The sequence below is a fragment of the Hydra vulgaris genome, chromosome 12 (genome assembly GCF_038396675.1).
Source record: "Hydra vulgaris chromosome 12, alternate assembly HydraT2T_AEP".
In the NCBI taxonomy this organism is placed as follows: Eukaryota; Metazoa; Cnidaria; class Hydrozoa; order Anthoathecata; family Hydridae; genus Hydra; species Hydra vulgaris.
This window is the reverse complement of record NC_088931.1, coordinates 75,480,866-75,503,617: the sequence shown is the minus strand read 5'-3', so window position 1 is coordinate 75,503,617 and position 22,752 is coordinate 75,480,866. Positions and strand designations below refer to the sequence as shown.

The following is a 22,752-nucleotide window of genomic DNA, read 5'->3' as shown; positions in this document are numbered from 1 at the left end:
GGAGCTGTATCAATAGTCAGTTAATACAATCCTTTACCTATAGTGCATAAGTATTATATCTTTTGTGTTTTCAAATTTGGATTCAGATTTAGGTTTGACAAAAAAAAATCTACTTGCAAGAATTCAGATACCTTATTAAGAACTATTATCCTGATGAAAAACATTTATCTTGCAGTAGATAATACTATTGTTTCCTATTGTATTGTGCGATAAAAACATAGTTTACGATATGAAATCTATTTTAGCAAGAAGATGGAGTCAACTTTTCTTAAAAATGTCAACTTCAAAAAATCAAGAACGTCTTTCTGTTGCAATCTTGTTTTCTTGAACTTTTTTTAACAAAAATTATACAAAATAACAAAAAATGATATAAATTACAACAAAAATGGTATAAATTTCTAGTATTTTAATTACATATAAATTCGATGGGATTATCGAACATATACAAGGATTTAATGACAGTCAAACTGAAAGACATTACCCAAGCTCTACCTTTTGCTCTAATTCAATTGTTTTCAGGAGAGCTTTGGGTTTTAGATCAACTGGCATTAGGATCAGTGAAGAATTGTAGAGTTGCAAACTATTCAAGACATTTCTACAAGTTGAGACTGAATAACCAAATCAATGTTTGTAACATTTTTAAAAAAGTAGTCTTTGCAATCATGTGTAAATATAGAACAAATAAATTTAGAAATGTTATTTGTTTATTTTTTTTCATCCTGCTTTTAAATTCCCCTTCGATGAGCAATTTCTCTAAAATAAAATACACTTGTAAATTATAAATTTTGTTATTAAAATTATAAAAAATAGAAATTAAAAAATATTTTATTTAATCTGAAAGACTAGTTAGCTGACATTATTAATCAGACGTTACTAATTTAATCTAGTTTGAAATTTTTATCTTTATTTTTTTTAAACATTGTACAATGAAATATTTTCGTTAAAAACAATAGTAAAATAGTATTTCAATAATAATATTGGTGAAAATATTATTTAAAGTTTGGCGATTGTTGTTAATGCTTTAAAATTTTTCGAAAAATCATGTTCATCGGTGGCTAAGGCAAGATTTTTTCATGCTTCAATTATAACACTTTTAAACATAGTGCAAACTCCGATTATAAGTATGTTTGTGCTTATGTCAAACGAGAACGGTTTGCAAACAGTTGCCGCGATCAGAGCCTGGGAACGAAAATACCCTCACAAAAAAATGATTAAACTTTCAGAAAATATCTGCTAGGTTTTTTAATGAAAGAATTTAAAAACCTGTCGATGAAATTAACTTTATTGCCTTCATGATTGGGGTAGGGGTAGAGAACTGTTTCGGTTATTAATGTTTCCAGGCTCCAACCAATGCAATTTTTTTGAAAAATATTCTCATTTTGCATAAGCATAAATATACTTCAATTTAGAGTTTACACAATCTTTGAAATTGTCAATATCTGCATAAGTTTAAATAACAAAAAAAATTACAAAGTTTTTTATATTTTAAAAAGTGTATTTTTTATTTTTTTCTAAAAAATGGTTAAAATATCATATTTACAAATATCGATAAAAATATGTTGTTATTTTTGTAATTGTTATGATCGTGTCCGTTATATGTCCGCAATTATAATTACTTATTGTTCATTTGTTAATGTTTCTATGATGATATGTATCTACGAATACTAACTTATCGACCAGGTTGTAATTATTGGTTAGTATGTGGGAGATATAAAATATTTAAGTTATCTATATTAGCTTGAAAAATACGATTTGTTAAAAAGTGCAAAACAAACAATAAATTTTATATATATTAATTTAAGTTAAGTCAAGTTAAGTGTTTGTTTTTTATGCAAGTTTTTGTTTCTGTAGAGAATGTTTCTTGATTGTAAATTATTGTTTATTTTAGTTGCTTTATTAGAATGATGTCGTCGATTCTCATTTCTTATAAGAGATTTTTTTTGAATTTTTGGAATTTTATATTGAGAATAAAGTTTTATATTTTGCGGTAAAGTCTGAGCAAAGTTTAAAGCATCTGGCACCATTACAAAACGCCCATTTTTATTTTCTAATTCTATGTGAACAGCAGAGCCTGGCATTGGATCAAAAGAATTTTTATAAGGTACGGATAAAAGAGTTTGTAATTCAGAAGCTTTAAAAATTGGTATATCAATAATAACATCATTTGAACCTGATATCAGCGCTGTAGTTTTATTTATTGAAACAGAGCCACGCTTATCAGGAGTTATCATACTCGTCAACTTGTTTTTTGTTTCTGTATCAAGATTACTAAATGTCTGATCTTTTGAAACTTGAAATAGCGTGGTAAAATCGTTTGGTTTTAAATTTTGTCTGTTAAATAGTTTCATTGTATCTTCAACACGCTTAGTTTCTGATAATTCTATTGGTGCTCCAATAATCTTTTTTTCAGGTTCCAACAACGGAGAGTTTGTTGATAAGTTATTATTTAGTTTGATTAGACGATGAAACATTCGTATTTGATTATTTGCTGGGATATTTAATGCAGGATAAAGAAGTTTTCCCAATGGACTATCTACAGGAATCGGTATTAAAGGAATAGCATTGTTTGCATCTATAGGAAAAGGTGCTATACCTGACGTACTTAGTTCTGCAGGGTTTAACTGCCATTGTTGAATATGTTTACTTTGTGTTTTATTTGCTAAAACTTCTTGATTCTTGGTTTCATTTGCAGTTGAATTTGATAAAGAAGTTTCATTTTTGTTAAGGATTTGTTTGAGAGGTTCTAAAGATTGATTTATTTTGCTTTCATTTTTTCCTTCTAACAATTTTATCGATTCAACTTGTTGATTTCCAGTTTGATTTGCGTGTGATAGATGACTGGTAGTTGTATTGGTATTTTTTATAGGATTGCCGGTTGCATTTGTAATTTTTTCCAAATCATATGATTTGGGAATCTTTTCTTCAAAAGTTTTATTAATATTTTGCATATTAGTTAAACTGATGTTTTGATTACTTAAGGTAGAAAACGCTATCGAGTTGTTTTTACTAGAGTCAGAGTTGTTTTGTTTACTGGAATTAGAAGCATCTCCCAAGTTTACTTGTTTTAAAAACGTAGCGCTTTCTTCGCTTTTTAATTTTTCAATTTTGATTTTTCCTTCTTTCAGAGTCAATTTAAACAACTCACTATTATTAGCTTCTCTTGTACTTTTTGCTACCTCAAGTAGAGAATGAGGTGAGCTTTCAGTAGGTGTTGTATCAATTATATTAGGGATTTTTAAATCCTTACCTGTTTTATCTTCACGTATATTGGTTTTTAGAGGTGGCAAAGGGGGATTGTAGGATGATAAATTGTCTTCGTTTTCAGAGCCATTTTTTGATTGGTTGTTGGGTTGATTAGCAACTGCTTTTTCCGTTTCTTTGGCAACACTTTTTTCTTCTTCTTTTGTTAACTCGTTTTTTGGTTTTTTGTATTTTGAAACCATTTTAGGTTTATCGAGTTTGGGTTTTTGCGTTGGTCGTTGATCATATTCATCGTCATCAGGAGGAATATATTCACCATGTTTTTGAGGTAACTTTAACTCTGGGTACTTTTTATTTTGCGCTTCAATTTTCTTTACATAATCGTCTTGTTCTTTTCCTTTGTAAACTTTTGGACTTGGCGTTGTCTGATTGATCAATTTCATTATGCCTTCTTCTAATGCAGTCACGTTTATAGGGTAGTTAAATATTGTAATATTTCCATAAGCTGAATCTTCTTCGGACTTTTGTTTTTCTGATGCGTTTCTTTGAGCTCCCAAGTCAAAATTAATCCCATCGTTGTCCACGTTATTCTTAACCTTTTGTTCGTTTTTATCGGATTCTTTTAAGCCTGCTTCAAAAGTTGTATCCACTCTTTGTGTTTCACTTTCATTTTCCTTGCTAATCTTTCTTAATTCAACTGAGTCTTGATCATCTTTTAAATCTTGAACTCCATCTTCATCTTTTGCCTTCAATGTGTTATTGTCTTCGTCTTCGGACTTTTTTGTTTTTGCATTTGTAATTTGTTTATTTACTTCATTTTCTGAGGAAACTTTAGATTTGACCTTTTTATTTCTGTTAGGTGTTTCAACATCAGTAATTAGCGAGTTTTTCGATCCCGAATCATCAGGGTCGTGACCTACTGGAGGCATTGGTTTAAGGTTAGAAGGTTGAAGACGGCCAACCTTGGATGGAATTAAAGCGCGTATTCTTTTTGGAACAATTTTTGTATTTATTTCCCTTTTTCGACGTTTTAAATACGTGTCGGCTTTCAAACGAAGTATATTACTTTTACCAAGTATAGAACTTTTAAATTTCCTTGGTCTTGATCCAAAATCTAAGTGATTAAATTTATTGCCTTCTATAGTTTTATTAAGATTTTCTGAGATTTGGACCTGTGGTTCAGGAAAGATTCCATTAAAAAGTTCTTGTTTTAAATCGTGGCTTTTAACATAAGCAGTGTATGTTGTAAAAGCTGGAGTTACTATTCTTTTTAGGTCCAAAGCATTTAGAAAATTAGTTTGGTCATACAGCATGTTTTTACTTGTAGACATAACGTTATTTAGTGTCATGTTCTCGCTTAGTTTAGTTTTGTTACTTATTGGATTATCGTTAGCTAGCAACAAGTTATTATTTAGTGACGTTTTATTGGTTGATTGGAAGTTCTTTTTTGAGTTCTGTGAAAACATTTGAAAAATATTTGCATTTGTAATTGCAGAACTGGGTCTTTTATCTGGTGCGAAATCCTTTTCTTCAAAGTTTTTGCAATTCTCAATTTTGCTCATATTAAAAATGTTTAAAACTTCGACTTTTAAACTTTTATTAAAGTTTTCATTGGAAATTCTCTTACATAAACTATTTACTTCAGAGATTTCTTTACGAATGCGGTTAATGGCGTGTTCGTTTTGATTTTTGACGTAAGTATTAACTGGTTGTGGCCATTTAAATGGAATTTTCGTACGTTTTGCATTGGCGTTATTGGAAATTTGTTTACGTTTGTTGTCAGCATTATAGAAAATTTTTGTACGTTTGTCATCTGCACCTTTTGTATATGAAGAAGTTTTAATAGCAAACCCCGATTTCATATGGTTAATAATCTTTTGTAAAACAGGATCAGTACTTGGTGGCTTACTTTCTTCTTTTGCAAATTCTTCTTCGACTTCTATAAGTTCTGTACGTTTATCAGCGCCTGTTGTAGGAGCATTTTTAATGACATAAGGACTTTTTATCTCCCACCTTTTATCCATTATTGGGGACGTTGCTTCATTTAAAATGTGATGCGACTCTGGTTGTTCAATTTTTTGACGAATAGAATCATGATGCAAAAGTTCTGTTGTTTGAGTAACTATTTTGTCCGCATTTTTTCTAACTTCTTCGTCCATTTTTTTGTTATCCTGAGAGTATCCAGGAATGTTTGACATATTCTTTTGTGCTTCTGAAAGCAATCCAGATAAACTATGACTCATAGTTTTTAATGGTTCGTAAATGCTTGTCATATCTAAAAAGTCTAATCTGTCACTTGCTCCTGGAAGTTGTTCTTGATTGATTGGTGAAACGTAATCAGAGGTTTTCACTTTTATCTTTTTTTCAGCTTCTAGTGATGGATTAACATTCAATTTATTTCTTGTAAAATGTTCTCTAAAAGGTTGTTGTTCTTCGCCTAGTTCTCCTGAAAACGAATCAAACTTGTTTTTAAAAGATTTTGTGACTTGTACTTTTGCTAAGTTTTTGTCCACATTTAAGCTAGATTGTATTGGTCGAATGTTTGTTTGTTTTACTTGTTTTTTTATATCATTTGTTCCAAAGATTCTATGCGCACCACCTGTTCCATCTCTTACAAACCCATAAGAATCAATAAAATCAGATTCAGCTGACCCATTTTTGTATAAGAAATGTTTTAAATTTGAAGTTGAAAACTTGCCGGTTAAGACGTCTTCTGCATTGTGTGCTTGGGCTTTAATTAACTGAACTCGTTTAATTTGTTCCAAATCTTTTTGAGAAAAAGACGGTTGTTCATTTTCTTTATTTGAATTAGAAACATAATTGCTTGTTAGTTGTCTAATAACTGGATTTGTACCACCAATTTTTTCCTGTTTTTCATTTTCAAAATCAATATTTTTTTCAATGAAGATACTAGAGCTATCCTTTTGATTTATTGGTTTATCTTGATCTATTTCTTTCAAGTCTTTGTTTGTAGCATCATCAATTTCAAAGGTAATTGAGTTTTCGCCTTTCTTTTTGATGAAAGATTTTGGACTGGAGTCAATTACTGCGTCAGCCTCAGAGAAATCGCGTAATTTAATACGTCTTTGAATTTCTTCTTCCCCGCCTTTATCTTTCTTAATGACTGTGTTTAAAACGGTTGGTAAAATTTCCTTGCCTCCTTTTATTCCTCCATAGATAAAAACTCGATTATCTACATATATGTTTGAAGGCTTGGCCTCTGAGTTTTCATCACCATCACCTCTAAGTTTTTTATATAAAAATAGTTTCTGATCTTTCAGTTTACTCTCATCTTTCAGTTGTTCCTTTTTTTTATCTAACCTTTCTGGTTCGTCATTTAAGACGCCAAGGTATCTCAGTTTTGAAGATTGTTGATTATAAGATCCAGAATGTTCTTCTTTCTCTAAAACAATTGGATTTGGCGGCCCACTAATTTGTTTGAGTTTTATGGGTTTGAACACATCAAACTTTTTATCAGTTTCGCGCTCATTTTTTCCGTTTTGAAAACTTTTGTTTTTAAAGAACCTATTTAATGCTTCATCGTTTTCCGAATCAAGCACAAATTCGTCACCTTTTAAATAAGCCTCTTTACCTCTTTTAATAGCTGTTTGTGTTTCTTTTTTTTTAGCTATTAGATTGTTAAAAACCATTTCATCATTTTCTGAAGTGATTTGATTATCTGTATTTATAGGATGGGATAAGTTTTTTATGAAAGCTTCTTCAGATTGTGGGTTGCTTTTTATCATTAAAGACATTCGGTCTGTTGGTTTTGCTTCATCAGTGATATTTCCTATGTTAACTAAATTTGAAAAATCATTTTTGACGAGAGAAGGATCATTTAAGAAGCTATTTTGTTTGAAAGCTTTTGTAAATTTATCTTCTTTATTGTCATCTTTTTTTGAATAGGTTGTTAGCGCGTTACCATTTTTTTCGGAAGTACTTTCTTTGTTGAGTTTAAAATCGTTAAGAGAGTTATCGTTTACATTGTTGCCACCTTGAAAATTGTTGTTTAATACAGAAACATCTCCATTTAGATTTTCAGTTATTTTTTGAGATTTTTCATCTTTATTATGTCTAAAAACATCATTTTCACTTTCATCTATCATATTTTGGCTTAAATTTTCTTTTTCTTTTTCTTTTTCACTTTTATCTATCATGGGAGGTTTGCTTTGGATTAACTTTTCTTTTTCTTCATTATTTGTTAAACTACTAAGTGATGTTTCTTGGTCGTTTGTAATTGGAAGACTGAGGACATCTTTTTGAGAGTTTCCTTTAAAATCTTTTAAACTTTTTTTCAAGTGCTCGAACTCTTTATACTGTTCTTTGAATGTGTTTTCAGCAATTTCTTGATCGTTTTTTTCAAAATTGTTGTATTGATCTTTTGTTAAATTTTTTTGCATATCAATTTGATTGCTTGTCCAGCTTCTTATTTTTGGCTTTTGATCATTTTTGTTTTTCTTCTTTTCACTTACGTCGATACTATTATACTGTTCATCAAAAGCATGATTTTGTAACATGTTATTTTCTCTAAATGCCCAACTTCGAACCTGTGGTTGCGTCTCAAATTCTTGTGCAACTTTGTAGTTAACTTTCATAGTTTGTTCTGGAGTATTTTGAGGAGTACCAACTGCTTGTAATTTAACCCCCATATCTGTTCCTGTTTCTGGAGGAATTTCATCTTGTATATCACCAAGATCTCCCGCGTTACCATTTTTATAACCCTTTCGTAAAACTTTTTGAACTTTTAAATTCATTTCGCTTTCAAGTTTAGGATTTTCAAGTTTAGAGTTAATCAGTGAATTTCTTGTTTTATAGATTTTATCAACACTTTTTTCATCTGACAGCATATTAATAGGCAAGTTGAAGGCTGTTGATTGTGGTTTTGTTACAGTAAGCGTATTAATGTTGTTCACTACTCGCGCTATTGGCGGAGGAGAAATTAAAGGAGGAGGAGTTTGCAATGGTGGTGGTGTTTCTATTGGAGGTTTGATTGTTTTTGTTGTTGTTGTCCTTGTAACAGTTATTGCTTTTGTGGTAGTTGTAGGCACTGTTGTTGGTATAGGGATTGTTGTTGGCGGAGCAGATGTTGTTTGAGTAATTTTATTTGTAGTTGGAGTTGTTATTGTTGTTGTCATTGTTGGAATAGTAACTGTTGTTGGATTTGTTTTTTTAGTTGTTGTTTCGGATTTTATAGTTGTTGTCACAATCGTAGGTAATGTTATAATAGTTGTTTTTTTGGTTTCCGTTTTTCGGCCAGGTATTGTAAACTTTGAACTTTTTGTTGGGACAACATCTATGTTGTTAGGATTATCTTTCTGCATAGAGTTTGAAGGTACTTGGGAATCGGGACTAGAGTTGCGAATATATAGTTCATTTGTTTTTAATTGCGGCTGGTTGTAATTTTCGAGCTTCAAAAACGATTGGGAGTTTTTATTGATATTACTGGTTTTAAGTTTCACATTTTCCTCATCTTTTAAACTACTCTTTGTTAATTCTAAAGTTTTCTCCAGGGAAATCAAAGAGTTTGCGCTTTCAGACATTTTTTTACCGTTTTCTTGAAGTTTAATTTCGCCTATAAAACAAAATTGCATTTTAATGTGCACTTAAAAATTTTAAACAACAACAACCAAATTAATATCATGTTTTTAAACCTATGCTGTTCTTATTTTTGTCATTGTCACTCTGAGTTCTTGTTTGTACTTTTAATGGAAAACCACAAGCAACCTAAAATAAATAAAAGAATTGCCATAAATTTTTGGCATTTGGAATATTAGGCACCACAGCATTGCTACAAGTACCTTATAAGGGTAATAGAAAACATTTTCCCTCTATTCAACCTAAATCGACAGGTTTCAGCTATTTTGGCAATGTAGGGTGCAGATTATTGTTTGCACACATGTAAAACATTAAAAAAATGTTACATTAACTAATAAAGCCTAAGATAAAATTACACATTGCTATAAATTGGTGTTCAAAATTACTGGTTAAGATTAAAGGATGTCATGGTGGTTTGATGCGTACATCACCTAATCTAATTATCAACATTTTGATGGTGTTTGACAAAAAAAAAGGATAAAAAACTTAACCATTAACAGTTCTCCATCTTCTGTTTTTATCCAGTAGTTCCCTGACAATGCATCTTTTTTAGTGAGAAACACGTCTCGACAGCTTTTTGCAGGGTTGATCTGGCTAAAAACAAAATTGAAATAAAATTTTTAGAGCTGCTTTTTAACAGAAAAATGTCGTTATTATCTTTATTATCTTATTATTATCTTTTTTAATCATATTATTATTATTATCTTTTTTAATCATATTATTCTTGATTAAAGTTGACAAGATTAATGAGTAACAAGTCAGTAGGAATAGACCCCCACGTTAATGAATTAAAAATATTCAGCCAAAGTCAAGCGCTCTGTTTAAAATTAGAGGAATTTTGTTTTTAGAATGACTTTGAATAAATGGTCTGAAAGACGTTTTAAGAATAATGGGCTACAATAGCATGTTTCGGAGGGAGACCTCAAAACTTGACACATTTACTCTCAATAACACTAAATATTCTTTAAATGTATTGCTTCTCTAGATATATTACTTCTCTAGATATATTGTTTCTCTAAATATATTACTTCTCTAAACTTTTACCGAAATTCAAACCGAAATTTCGGCACAACCGAAATTTTTTAAAAGTAAGAAATAACGTGTTTAAACAATGCTCTTTTGATATTTGCTTTATTAGGAGATGATTTGTTGTTATAAATGAAATGATGTAAATTAATAATTAAGAATATAATGTAAGATGTTAACTTATTTAAAAAGATAATTAATTAAAAAAATAATTTTTGAAATGTCAACAAAATTTTATTAAAACAAATTAAATTTTTTATAAAAACGCTACAATGTTTTCAACAAAATTTGTTACAGAAAAAAAAACGTTTACATTTTATATGAACGACGTTTATAGAATAAATTATAGAATTAGATTATAAGCGTTTATAATAGGGTGGAGTGAATTTTTTTTTTTTTTTACAATTCATATAGTCTGGTGTGCAAAAGTTGTCTATTCATTTCAGAAATACTCTGGAAAAATATCAATGCTCTAGGAAATTTTCTTGAGGTGCCTCTAGACCTTTAAAATTTTAATGGGTCCCTAATATTATATAAAAAATGTTTTTCAAAAGTATGTCATGTTGGTTCTCAAAAGAAGCAAAATTTTATAAAAATTTCAAAAATAACAATTATTTTTTTAAAAAAATTGTTATTTTATGGTTTATTGCAGAAAAAACAACCTTTTAAACTAAAAATGAAAAAAGTTTATTTTTTTGATAATATTTTCAAAAAAAATCAAAAATAACAATTATTTATAAAATAATTGTTATTTTTGAAATTTTTATAAAATTTTGCTTTATTTGAGACCCAACATGACATACTTTTGAAAAACTTTTTTTTATATAATATTAGGAACCCATTAAAATTTTAAAGATCTGGAGGCACCTCAAGAAAATTTCCTAGAGCATTGATATTTTTCCAGAGTATTTCTGAAATGAATAGACAACTTTTGCACACCCAGGCTAAATGAATTGTAAAAAAAAAAAAATTCACTCCACCCTAGTTTATAATCATAAAATATGCATAACTTTATAAATTAAAAAAATAAATATATTAGATAGGTATATTAATATATTTAATATTTATATTAATATATAATATTTATATATAAAAAATTAATTAAAAATCTGTCAAAAAAGTTAAATTTGAAAAAAATTTATTATTATTTTAATAATGCTTTTTGAATTACGGTTTTTGGTTTGAAGTTGAACCAAAATTTCGGTTCAACTTCAAACCGAAATTTCGGTTTGAACCGAAACTTAAAAAACTACCGAAACCGAAATTTCGGTTTCGGTTAAAAGCAAAATTTCGGCCGAAACCGAAACCGAAATTTTCCGACCACTAGATGCTTTGCAAAAAATTGCAAAAATTGGAGGAACAAAAAAGCCCTAACCACAACTGTCTCAAACGTGAGAGCAATAAACTGATAAATTATTTTTTTACTATTCTAAATGTTGTATTTATTAATAAGTTTTAAATTTCATTGTATAATCTATCAGCGTTCAAAAGTTATGACTATGTAAAGTTTAAATCCCCCTCAATTTGAGGTTACAAATTTATTTAGTCAAAACTTTTGAATGTTAAAAGATTGTTGTATGAAATTTAAAATTTAATAATGAATATGACTTTAGTTGAGAATAGTAAAATAAAAATTGATCAACTTGTTGCTCTCACATTTGGTGCAGTTGTGGCTAAAAGAATGAGGTTTATTGTTACCAGGCTCCAATCATTACAATTTTTGCAAAGCATTCTTATTTGACATAAGTATAAACATAAAAATGTTTGGTGTTTGTTTCATGGCTGAAAGTTTTTTTATTTTTTTTTAATTTTTTAATTTTATTTTAGGTGCCCCAAGAAGTCCTTACGGGCATATCACAGGACACCGTGGATGAGCATTTAATAGGAAGTTCACGCCTCCTTCCTAACCGATGTCACAAAACTTGCCCAGAGGTGGAGTTTCAAACACGGATCTTTTGTTTCTGAGGCAAGTGCGCTACCACTGCACCATCTCAAACACCAAAAAATGCTGGATTCGCAACTGTATATTGATATTTATATGCTATATATATATATATATATATATATATATATATATATATATATATATATATATATATATATATATATATATATATATATATATATCCGCCCCAGTATATTGCTATATAAATGCTGAATGCGCCTCTTGTACACATCCATCCCAATATATTTAATATATTGTTTCTCTAAATGTATTACTTCTCCTAAAATATCTTCTCTAAATATATAGCTTCTCAAAATATACTGCTTCTGTAAATATATTACTTCTCTAAATAAATTACTTCTCTAAATATATTACTTTTCTAAATATATTCATTTTCTAAATATATTGTTTCTCTAAATATATTACTTCTCTAAATATATTGCTTTTTATAAAATGCTTTTAATACTTTGCTATCATTACATTATTTCTATCTTTTTTTGTATATATATAAATTTTTACCTTCCGTAAAGGTCGATTTCTTTATTTTCAAGTTTTCTTACTGAAGGATTAAACATTTCAGTCTTTGCTTTTGAGGAGTCAAGCAAGTCATCTTTTTGCATCAAGGTATAGGTATTTAGAGTTGTATCAAGCAAACCTTTATTTGGAACTAAGGTATCTAGCAGTCGACCGTTGGAAACATAATTGCCGAAATATGTTTGATCTTTTAAGATTCTTGTTTCAGAATTATTAATATCCTTTACTTTTTGAGGAACATTATTGCGTTTTCTCTTTCGTCTTGGTAAGTTTCTATTTGCATTTAAAAACGATCTTACTGATAAATCTAAAATAGGTTGTCTGTCATTAATTTTTATCTTAAAACTTTTGTTTAGCTTGCTGATACTTTTTTTCAACAACGGATTTGACAAAGGTTCATCGGCTTCCGTAAAAAACGTATTACTACTTTTATTTGAGAGAAAACTTGTAACGGTTAAAGTAATTGTCATTATGTAAAGTATAATGTGAAGAGTGTAACATCTTCTTTTGTACCTCATAATTTTTCAAAAAACGCTTGTCTAAAATATGGCATTAAACTGGCAACAAAAACAAAATATCCATTACTCATTTAAACGTCGATGTCCATATTATTTTACTCGTATATTTCTTAAAATTTTTACATTAAAAAGTGGAAATTAAATATAAAACTGCATCGTTGGTCAAATTTGATTTATTTTAATATTGCTCTATTTTTTTAAAAAAAGCCCATTTGCGGCTTCACTTTAGAATGTTTGCTAAACCAGTTAGGTGGTTTGTTTCACACGCATTCAACGGCCAGGGCGTAACGTGAGCAAATATAAACTTTTAACAAAAACTCAGTTAATTATTCGAGATAAATCAATATTTTAAAATTAAAAATTAAAAGTTTTTAACTCATAGTTTTTTAGATCAGGTTATATTTTATTAAACTTTTCAAATAATTATGGATTTTAGTACAAAAGTGAAATTCAGAAAATGAGGGCAAAAAAGTATTTTCAAAATTAGCTTTTCCAAGCTTGTTTGTGTTTGACACCATGTAAAGAGCACTCCACTATTGTCGTGTTAGTACTATTTGATGGTAATATTTTTATTAAAAAAAAAAATAAACAAATGAAATTTAATCAATCATCTATGCTCTATTAATGTCTGTAATTGTTTGCCAACGTGCAAGTAAATAATGAATGGCGTGCAAATAAAACTCTTAAAGTTTTGCGGAAAAAAGTTGCCTAGATAAGCTTTGAGGTAGGTCTCGCTTTAAAAGCTCTATCTTGTAGAAAGTAGAGGCACAGTCTGGTAAATACATTGGGTGAAGTAATATATTCTAATCAATTTTGAAGAATTTTTGATGAGTCGATTTTGATAAAAGCTGAAATGAAAGCAAATTTCATTTATCTGCAGACAATCAGTTAAGAGTTTTTTACTTTTGCACAACAGCCGTGGTGTAGTTGTTCTGGCTTAAAACTGGAGGTCCGTGGTCCATAGCCGGCTCTTCCCATATATGTATCAGTGGTTAGGAAGGAGGCGTGAATTTCCTGGTTTAATGCTACTCTGCTTTGTGATAAGACCATTTAAGGTTCTTGCTGCACCTAAATAGCCAATAAAATAAAATAAAAAAATGGATAAAAGTTTAGCTCAAAAACCTCTACAGTGACAGTCGTTTTGGTATGAGGCTATTACCATACTGATAGTATAATCTTTTTTGAATGTATATCAGATTTTCGAGGCGGTGTTGGCATCGGTGGGCTGTTTTATTAGCGCTTTCTAGTGTGATCAAGATAGAGTACCTACTTTTCATAACATTCTCAAACCAACTTACAGCTTACTTTTTCTGACAAGTAAAAAAGTATATGTTTAAATGCTGATTTTGCAGATTTAAATTCAAATTTTAGGAAACTCAAACACGATAAATATTGCTTTGAGCAATAATCTAGCTGTTTCAGATGATGTAAAATAGTGGTTTGAGAACACCTAAGATTATTTATCGAACAGAGTGTAGTTTACAGTGGATTGCACTCAGTTAAATTCTAAGACTTTGTTATAACAGATTAGTCCGTAAATCTAAGTAAGCATAAAAGTAAAGTATAAAACTCTTTTGGATAGATACAGTAGTTGAACAAACTTTATTAGAGTTTATAACGGACCGCATTACGTATAGTAAAAAAACGTGTTTGTAAGAGAACAATTTCCCACTATTAATCCTCCGATTGATAAAGCAAATCTTTTTTTTTTAACCATACTCATTGGCTTGCTTACGTAATCAATATTTATTAACTCAACAATTAACTTACCATATGACTTTGAATAGCATAATTTTTTTTTATACTGTTATTTAGGTGCCCCAAGAAGTCCTAACGGTCTTGTCACAGAGAACCGCGGAAGTGCATTTAACCAGGAAGTTCACGCCTCCTTCCTTACCGTGACGCGAAAACATGTCCAAGGCTCGTTTCGAACCTCGATCTCTTGCAAGCGCTCTAACCACTGCGCTACGGCTGCACCAATATTTTTTTATTTGTTTATAATTACATTTAATTCCCGATAACTCGAACCTCAAATGGATCAAGGAAAATGGTTCGACTTAAATGTTTTACAAAAGCAAAATTCCGTTAAGTTGAACATTGGCTAATATGAGATATTAGTTCGAGTTAAGGCAATTTTTTTTTATTCAATGCTAAAGTATATAAATTAAATTTAAACAATTATACTAATGTTTCAACAAAAGAAGTTACATCTAAAAGGTACCTTTTAGATGCAATATTATTTTAGTCTAATTGGAAGCAGTCTTTTAATTAGAAATTCATTAAACTATAATATAATTGTTTTTTTAACGGGTCTATCATGATTTACCTTTTACTGTAGCGTTAATTTTACGTTTGAAAACGATCTAATAAAATTTAAATACAACGAAAAAGTAAAGAAATTATCAGGCTACAGTTATTTATGCTTTATATGGAATGGCTTCTTTTCTTAAAAAATAGATTTGAATTATGTCAATATATTTAATTCCCATACAAAAAGTTTGAATTATCTAAACAAATTTGCTCAAAAAGGACAAAAAAAGGTTCTACTTACCGAAGTTCGAGTTATTCGAGGTTCGAATTAACCGGAGAATTTTAATAGTATTCGATTAGACAGTTTCAAGGACCAAATGAAACAGATCGAGATAATAAAAGTTCGAGTTAACCGGTGTTCGACACACCGGGAATCAACTGTAAATACCTTTATTATAATAGTAAGCTTTATATTAAAAAGCTATAACTGTTAATAAAGTTTAATATAGAGTTGTAAAATAAGTTGAAAGATTTATGTAAACTTATAGACTATATTCATATAAACCTATAAACCAGGAATAAAAATCCCAAAGGGGTTCCAAACCTGGGACCCTTCAGACCCGGAATCCGAAAAGGGTTTTAAAATCCTTTTTTAAACATAAGGATTCCGGAAACCTGATTTACATACATACAAAATTAAAAAAAACCCCAAATATTTCATCAGTTAAAAGTATAATATTTTTAAATTTTTGTTTAAAGGAGGGATAACTATATTTCTAAAAATATCAAAATTTTTTAAAGTTATTTTATTCCGCGAAACGAAGTGTAAAACTTTCCAAAAATTTGTATGGTAAGCAGGTTGTTGAATTTCTTAAAATATATTTGTTCTTTTCTTTTAAAATAAATTAATTTTGAAAGGGTTCAGGAAATAGCTTGTTTTTACATTTATACATAAAACAATGAACATTGAAAATATTCAGCTATTATATACTAAAGAAACTCATCTTAATTAGGAAAGTCTTGGTATAAGTAAAGCAATCCCTAAAATTATCAAGGCTTGCAACATGTTTTTATTGACGATATAGAGCGTTTACACCAGTTAGTTTGAGGCTGCCGGCCTCAAACTATATGGTGTAAACGCTGACCACATAACTGTTCAAGGATCAAATATGCAACGTAAAACGTTTGCAAGAGTTTACTTAGAAATTATTAACCATTTGGGCGAAAAATCTGTGATAATATACACATAAATTCTAGTGTTTGCGCTTCTGTTTAATCTCACTGTAGAATAAATAAAGAAATCGTTCGATTTCTGGATTACTAACAGTATAGGTTGAGCCAGTGTCTGCTCAATCAGGCTAGATTGTCTTGATGTAGAATCTACATCAACACGATCCAGTAGAATCTTGCTTTCATCTATATCATAGATGAAAGCAAGATTCTACTAATAGGCGTGGGTCAAGAATGTGAACGAGTTTTCATGAACATAGGGCAGAAGATCGGTGTTCAGAAGCTAAAAAATTGCGAGGAATTGTTCAAGTCTGGCTCCATTCTTCACACCATTGGTCTTATAGCTATTGTTAAATTATTGTCGCCAAGCCATGCTGCACATCTTCTTATATTTCTTCACATATTTTTCTTTAATGATGAGACGCAGAAGGAATCAAACACGCTAGATTCAAGAATTATATGACGAACAGATTTGACAAAATAATAGAATTATTAAAGAAGGTTTCGTCAAAACCTTCTTTAATATTTCTATTATTTTGTCAAATCTGTTCATCATAAAATTAAAAATCATAAAAATAAAAATCATAAAATTGCTATAAAATTGTCATAAAATTAAAACCGTCATAAAATTAAAAATCAAAAAAAAAAAGTAATGGACCAAAAGTTTTGGTTCATTATTTTTTTTTATTACCTTTTTTTTTAAGTGCCCCAAGAAGTTCTTATGGTCTTATCACAGAGTACCGCGGAAGAGCATTTAATAGGAAGTTCACGCCTCCTTCCCAACTGGTCGCAAAACTTCCCCAAAGGTGGGGTTTGAACTAGGGATCTTACGTTTCTGAGGCAAGTGCGCTACCACTGCACCACGTCTGCTATTATTAATTTCGTAAACGCTATTGTTGATATCAATACCAACTAACTGGTGCATACCGTTTCAATATACACAAACAATGAGTGGTTTGGATGCTGTACCAAAATTTTCATGGAGCTGGGCGAAATAATCTGATTGCGTTACTAGGTTTCGACGACTAATGATGTGAATTTGAATTAGCAAAACTAGAAAAGTGAATATCGTTCAGCGGTCGATCAACACCAATTGCAACTAACGAATTTCTAGTGGATTGTCCTTTCTCGTAAATCAGTGGCTTTCACAAGAGACAAAAATAGAAATGGTAACAAAATGCTCCAGAAGTAATACTGGCAAAGCAATTGAAAATTAGCATAGTGGAAGAATGAGGACTTTAAGTAAAAAAGAGCCATCAGTACTCTAAAACTACTGGAAACGTGCAAAGGGAACTTTTATAGAGAAAAGTTTGAATAAACTAAACAAATTGACTGAGAAGGAAAAAACCCACTAAAACTTTATATTTGAGAGTAATAATTACACCAGACATTTAGAAAGTAAGAGTGAAAATAGATGGTAAATTTATCTCGATAATTTCGGCGTTTTGAATAATCTTGCTATGACCAATTCAAAACCTCAACTAGGACTTTTTAAAGTGTGATACTCGGATACAGCATTATTGAGAGCACAAGATTTTAGCTGAATATAGGATTTCTAATAAAAGTCCAGATTCTCGCAACCCTATTTAAAAGTGAATTTAATTTTTCACCAATCAAAATCAAAAGTTTTTAAACATATTAATGTAATATTAAATAAAAATGTAATGCTGTAATGTAACTAATAAATGAATTCCTGTACTATGCTTTTCATTAATAAGAATTTTTAATGTTGCAACTTTCAATAAATAGACGCAATGAGTGTACAAATATTGACTGGTTTTAAAGGGAAGGTACATACATCGAGTGAAGGCTTTGATTTGGCCAGGCAATCTTTCAATTAAAAGAAATTTTTTTTTGAAGTGTTTAATTTTATTCCAATTTTGTTTTTAGTATTTAATTCAAAAGAATATTTATATAAATAAAAGTACAAGAGTATATAAATATGTATATACAAGCTATACAAGAAGGGGTGGTGGACTTGAAAGATTCCTGCTTCCCATTTTTGCATATATATACATATTACATGTATATATATGCAAAAATGTGTAAGTATAATATAAACGTATAGAATAATCTCTCAGCGTTCAAAAATGATGACCATGTTAAACTTTATATGGTCATTATTTTTGAATCATAAAAGATTTTTGTATGAAATTTAAGATTTATAGATAAATTTAACTTTAGTTAAGAAAAGTAAAAAAAGTTTTTTGTCAACTTGTTGCTCTCACGTTTGGGGCAGTTGTGGACGAAGTTTTAGGGTTTTTATTCCCAGGCTCCAATCATTGCAATTTTTTGCAAAGCATCGTTATTTGGCATAAGTATAAACGTATAAGTGTTTAGCGTTTACTCCATGCCAGGATTTTAGCTATCTCAAATACCAAAAAATGCTGGATACGCCCCTTCGGCTCATATAGCAAGAGCCATTATCAAACTAATAAAACCGTTAAAAAAAACCGTTTAAAAAATTATAATGAACGTAACCAAATGATGTTATTGCAACGTCAGATATTCAACATTTTTTAATTTTACATAAAATGGTTTTCAATGGTGAGTCATCACCAAATTGCCGTAGTCACGTTTAAAACGTTTCCTTTAGATTTTGAACATTATACACGTTGTATTTTAATATTATAACATGCACCGAAGAATGAGCTTTAAATATAGAAAAAAATGTGAACGTAGAAAGAGCAGAATTTTTTAAAACAATGTCAGCAAAACATTAACCAAATATTCAAGAGTGAAAATTGATAGTAATGTTTCTAAAAATCGACGTCTAGCTATCAATAAACTCAAAAATTCAACCAACATATAATTATATCCATTTTATAAAGGGTTTTAAAATGGATTAAAAATTTTTAAAAGGATTTTAAAATGGGTTTGCCATTTTAAATTCGGAATCAGCAATACAAAAAATAAAAGAACAATTTGGCAATTGCGCAATATCTGCAGTTGATCCAATTCGGAAGTTCCTAAATCTTATTCAACGTAATCTTAGTAAATTAAAAAAAGATAAAAAATTAGATAAAAAAACATATGGTAAAATATATCCTTCAGACGCAATTCCGACCCGTTTGTACAGTTGTATCAAAGCACATAAAAGTGAAAAAGGTTATCCAATGCGAATAATAATTTCGACAATCGGCACACCACCTAATTAACTTTTGCAACATCTTGTTGAGATAATACAACCAACTTTAAATAAAAATGAATGCCGTGTTAAAATTTCATTTTCGTTTGTATCAACAGCAAACGAGTGGTTTATTAATGACGTTCAAGTGTCATTTCATGTTATTAATTTATACCCATCAGTGCCACTTGATAAAGCAACTGTTACAATTATTGATATGCTAAACAAAGATAGAGGTGATCTAATACAACGAACTAAATTATCTTTAGTAGACATTCATAAACTAATTGATCTCTGTATTAGTAAGTGTTCTTTTTAATGGGAAGACAAAATATATATTTAAAAAAACTCTGGTCCAATAGGTCAATCCATAATGGTCGTCTTATCAGAAGCATATCTACAACATATTGAATCTAATGCTTTTCAACAGGCTTTAAATGTCAATATTGCACCAAAGTCTTATAAACGTTACGTTGAGGATAGCCATGCTCGATTTACTAATATTGATGACGCAAAATCTTTTTTAACACTTTTAAATTCACAAGATAAATCAATCCAATATATATGCGAATACAAAAATGCTCAACACCAATTAAATTTTTTAGATATTTGTATTTCAACCAATCACTCCCTTCACAAATATGAGTTTTCCATACACCGTAAAGATGCAATTACAAACGTACTTATAAAACCGAAATCATCTATTTCACCAAATATCGCAGGTAGTATTTTTCAATGGTTTTTTCAAAGATTTTTTAGCTCGAGCATACAAAATTTGTTCAGAACATAACGTTCAAGATGAAATTAATTTTCTTATTAAGATTTTTACTGAAAATGGACATTCCTATAAACATTATTCAGATATTGCTAAAAATTATAAATACTCCACAAATCCATCTTGTTCTTAAAAAATTGATACCAAAAATCTTGTTATTTTACCATGGGTCCAAAATTAAACCTTGTTCTTAGATGAGAATTTCGTAAAGTTGGTGTTAAAACAGTCTTCCGTTTTGGTAATCCCTTGATCAATATACTTTGTCGAAACAAGTCCAAACTGCCTCCGAATAGTCATCCATGAGTGTACCAACTTAATTGCACATGTGGTGCATGTTATATTGGTGAAACAAGAAAAAAGATTTCCACACGAATTCAAGAACATAAAAATAATGTTACAAAAGTCAACTGGGAAACATCTGGAATAGTGGAACATTCACTACATTGAAATGGTAAAATAAACTGGGGGACCCTAAAACGCTTTCTGTTATTTCAAACAACTACACAAAAAAAATTCCTGAGGCCATTGAAATAAAACGTGGACAATGTTTAAAATCTAAAGAAAACATTTTATATCGTGACAATGGCAATTTGGTGATGACTCACCATTGGAAACCATTTTTTGTAAAATAAAAAAACGTTGAATATCTGACATTGCAATGACATCATTTGGTTACGTTCATTATAAATTTTTTAACGGTTTTTTTAACGGTTTTATTAGTTTGATAATTGCTCTCGCTAAATGAGCCGAAATATTACTTAAAAAAAGAAATAAATAGTATGATACCGTATATGATGTTTTAATGCTTAAAATATTTCACATACTATTAAAGATGTCACTTAAATTTTATATAAATATATATATATATATATATATATATATATTATATATATATATATATATATATATATATATATATATATATATATATATATATATATATATATATATATATATATATATATATATATATATTTATATACATATAAATACATACACAGACACACAAACCTATTTATTATAAATTAAACAGAAAATAAACGGTATTGCAAAGCAAGCGTAGCTGAGCGTTATTGCTACTTAAATCGCTCAAGCTTTGATTCTTTATTGGTACTTTTGGAATAACAGGATAAATGTTTAATTCAATTAAAATATATAAAATAAATTAGAAACCTATTTTTAATAGTTAAGAGTTTTTTTGTTCTATGTAAGGAATATTAAAATCTATAAGTATTAAACAGATTTAAAAAAAAAGAATAATTATTTTTTTTAACTAAAGTCCTACTTTTAAGAAATAACCCCCATCCTTTTAAAACCATTTTTACAGCGCGTGTTTTTAAACGAGGCTAGATTTACCGGAGATTTTCAACCATAAAAATTTCAAAAATACGCAGCAAATTTTTTTTTTGTCTTATAAATTATAATGAAGATTTTGGGAATTTTTTATAGGATAAGTCTGTTAAAATGAATAACAAGTCGAGTATATTTTAAATTAATTATATCTAGTTAGAGCTATTTATTTAAGATTATTAAAGTGCTAGTAAATATTACCTTGTATGACATAAAATTAACCTGTATGACAAGATTGTTTACGAATTGGGGAATATGTTTATAATATTTAAGGTGTAGATTTATCTTAACAGAGTACAAAAATGTGTGTATTTGTGTATACATACATACATACATACATATATGTATGTATATATATATATATATATATATATATATATATATATATATATATATATATATATATATATATATATATATATATATATATGTATGTATTTATATATGTATATATATATATATATATATATATATATATATATATATATATATACATATATACATATATATACATATATATATATATATATATATATATATATATATATATATATATATATATATATATATATATTTTTTAATACAACAACAACAAAATACTTACTTGCACAACATAATAATGAATAACATAAAACTTTTTTTGACAACATTTTGAATCATTAATTGCTTTGCATCTGTGGGGCATACTATTAACCAGGTTTGTTAAGAAGATTCGTTCAATCATTTTCTCATTTTTATTTCAAACACTTTAGAAGTGTTTGAAATAGTTTTTCTTTCTCTCTTTAAGTTTAGAATCTAATATAGCCACATATTCTTGATTGGGTTATAATTTAAAATCATTAAAGGCAGGGGTTACTGCATTTGCTATATTTTTCTGATTGTTTTTGTTTTGCAGTATGCTTTACTTCATTTGTTGAAAAATAAAATCTTCATCAGAAAAAAATTTGGTTATATTGTGTTTTAATTGGTGCATTAAAGATCAATCATACTCATATTAATTCATGATTCCTTCATCTTAAATCTCAAGGTATCAAAACACAGTTTTCCTACTCCATAAACATCAAAAGCACCCAAAAACATGGTTGTGCTGGTTATGGTTTATTATAGCTTGCATACACTTTTATAACATTTTATCTTTCCTCTGCTCCTCCCTCATCTTTCACTTTATTTGTGTGTACTGACACATTATTTCATACAAAAT

General features: G+C 29.0%; 1 protein-coding gene across 1 annotated transcript; it reads right to left on the bottom strand.

Annotated features, from left to right (window-relative positions):
- Nucleotides 1-1,474: 1,474 nt before the first annotated feature.
- LOC124817577 (MATH and LRR domain-containing protein PFE0570w) lies at nt 1,475-13,090 on the bottom strand. The gene is made up of 4 exons (XM_065814464.1): nt 12,287-13,090; nt 9,288-9,390; nt 8,853-8,925; nt 1,475-8,773 (listed from the first exon to the last, which is right to left on the bottom strand). Exons 1-4 carry the CDS (start codon nt 12,817-12,819, stop codon nt 1,803-1,805), a joined length of 7,680 nt encoding a protein of 2,559 aa, XP_065670536.1. The 5' UTR covers nt 12,820-13,090; the 3' UTR covers nt 1,475-1,802.
- Between the last annotated feature and the right edge of the window lie 9,662 nt (nt 13,091-22,752).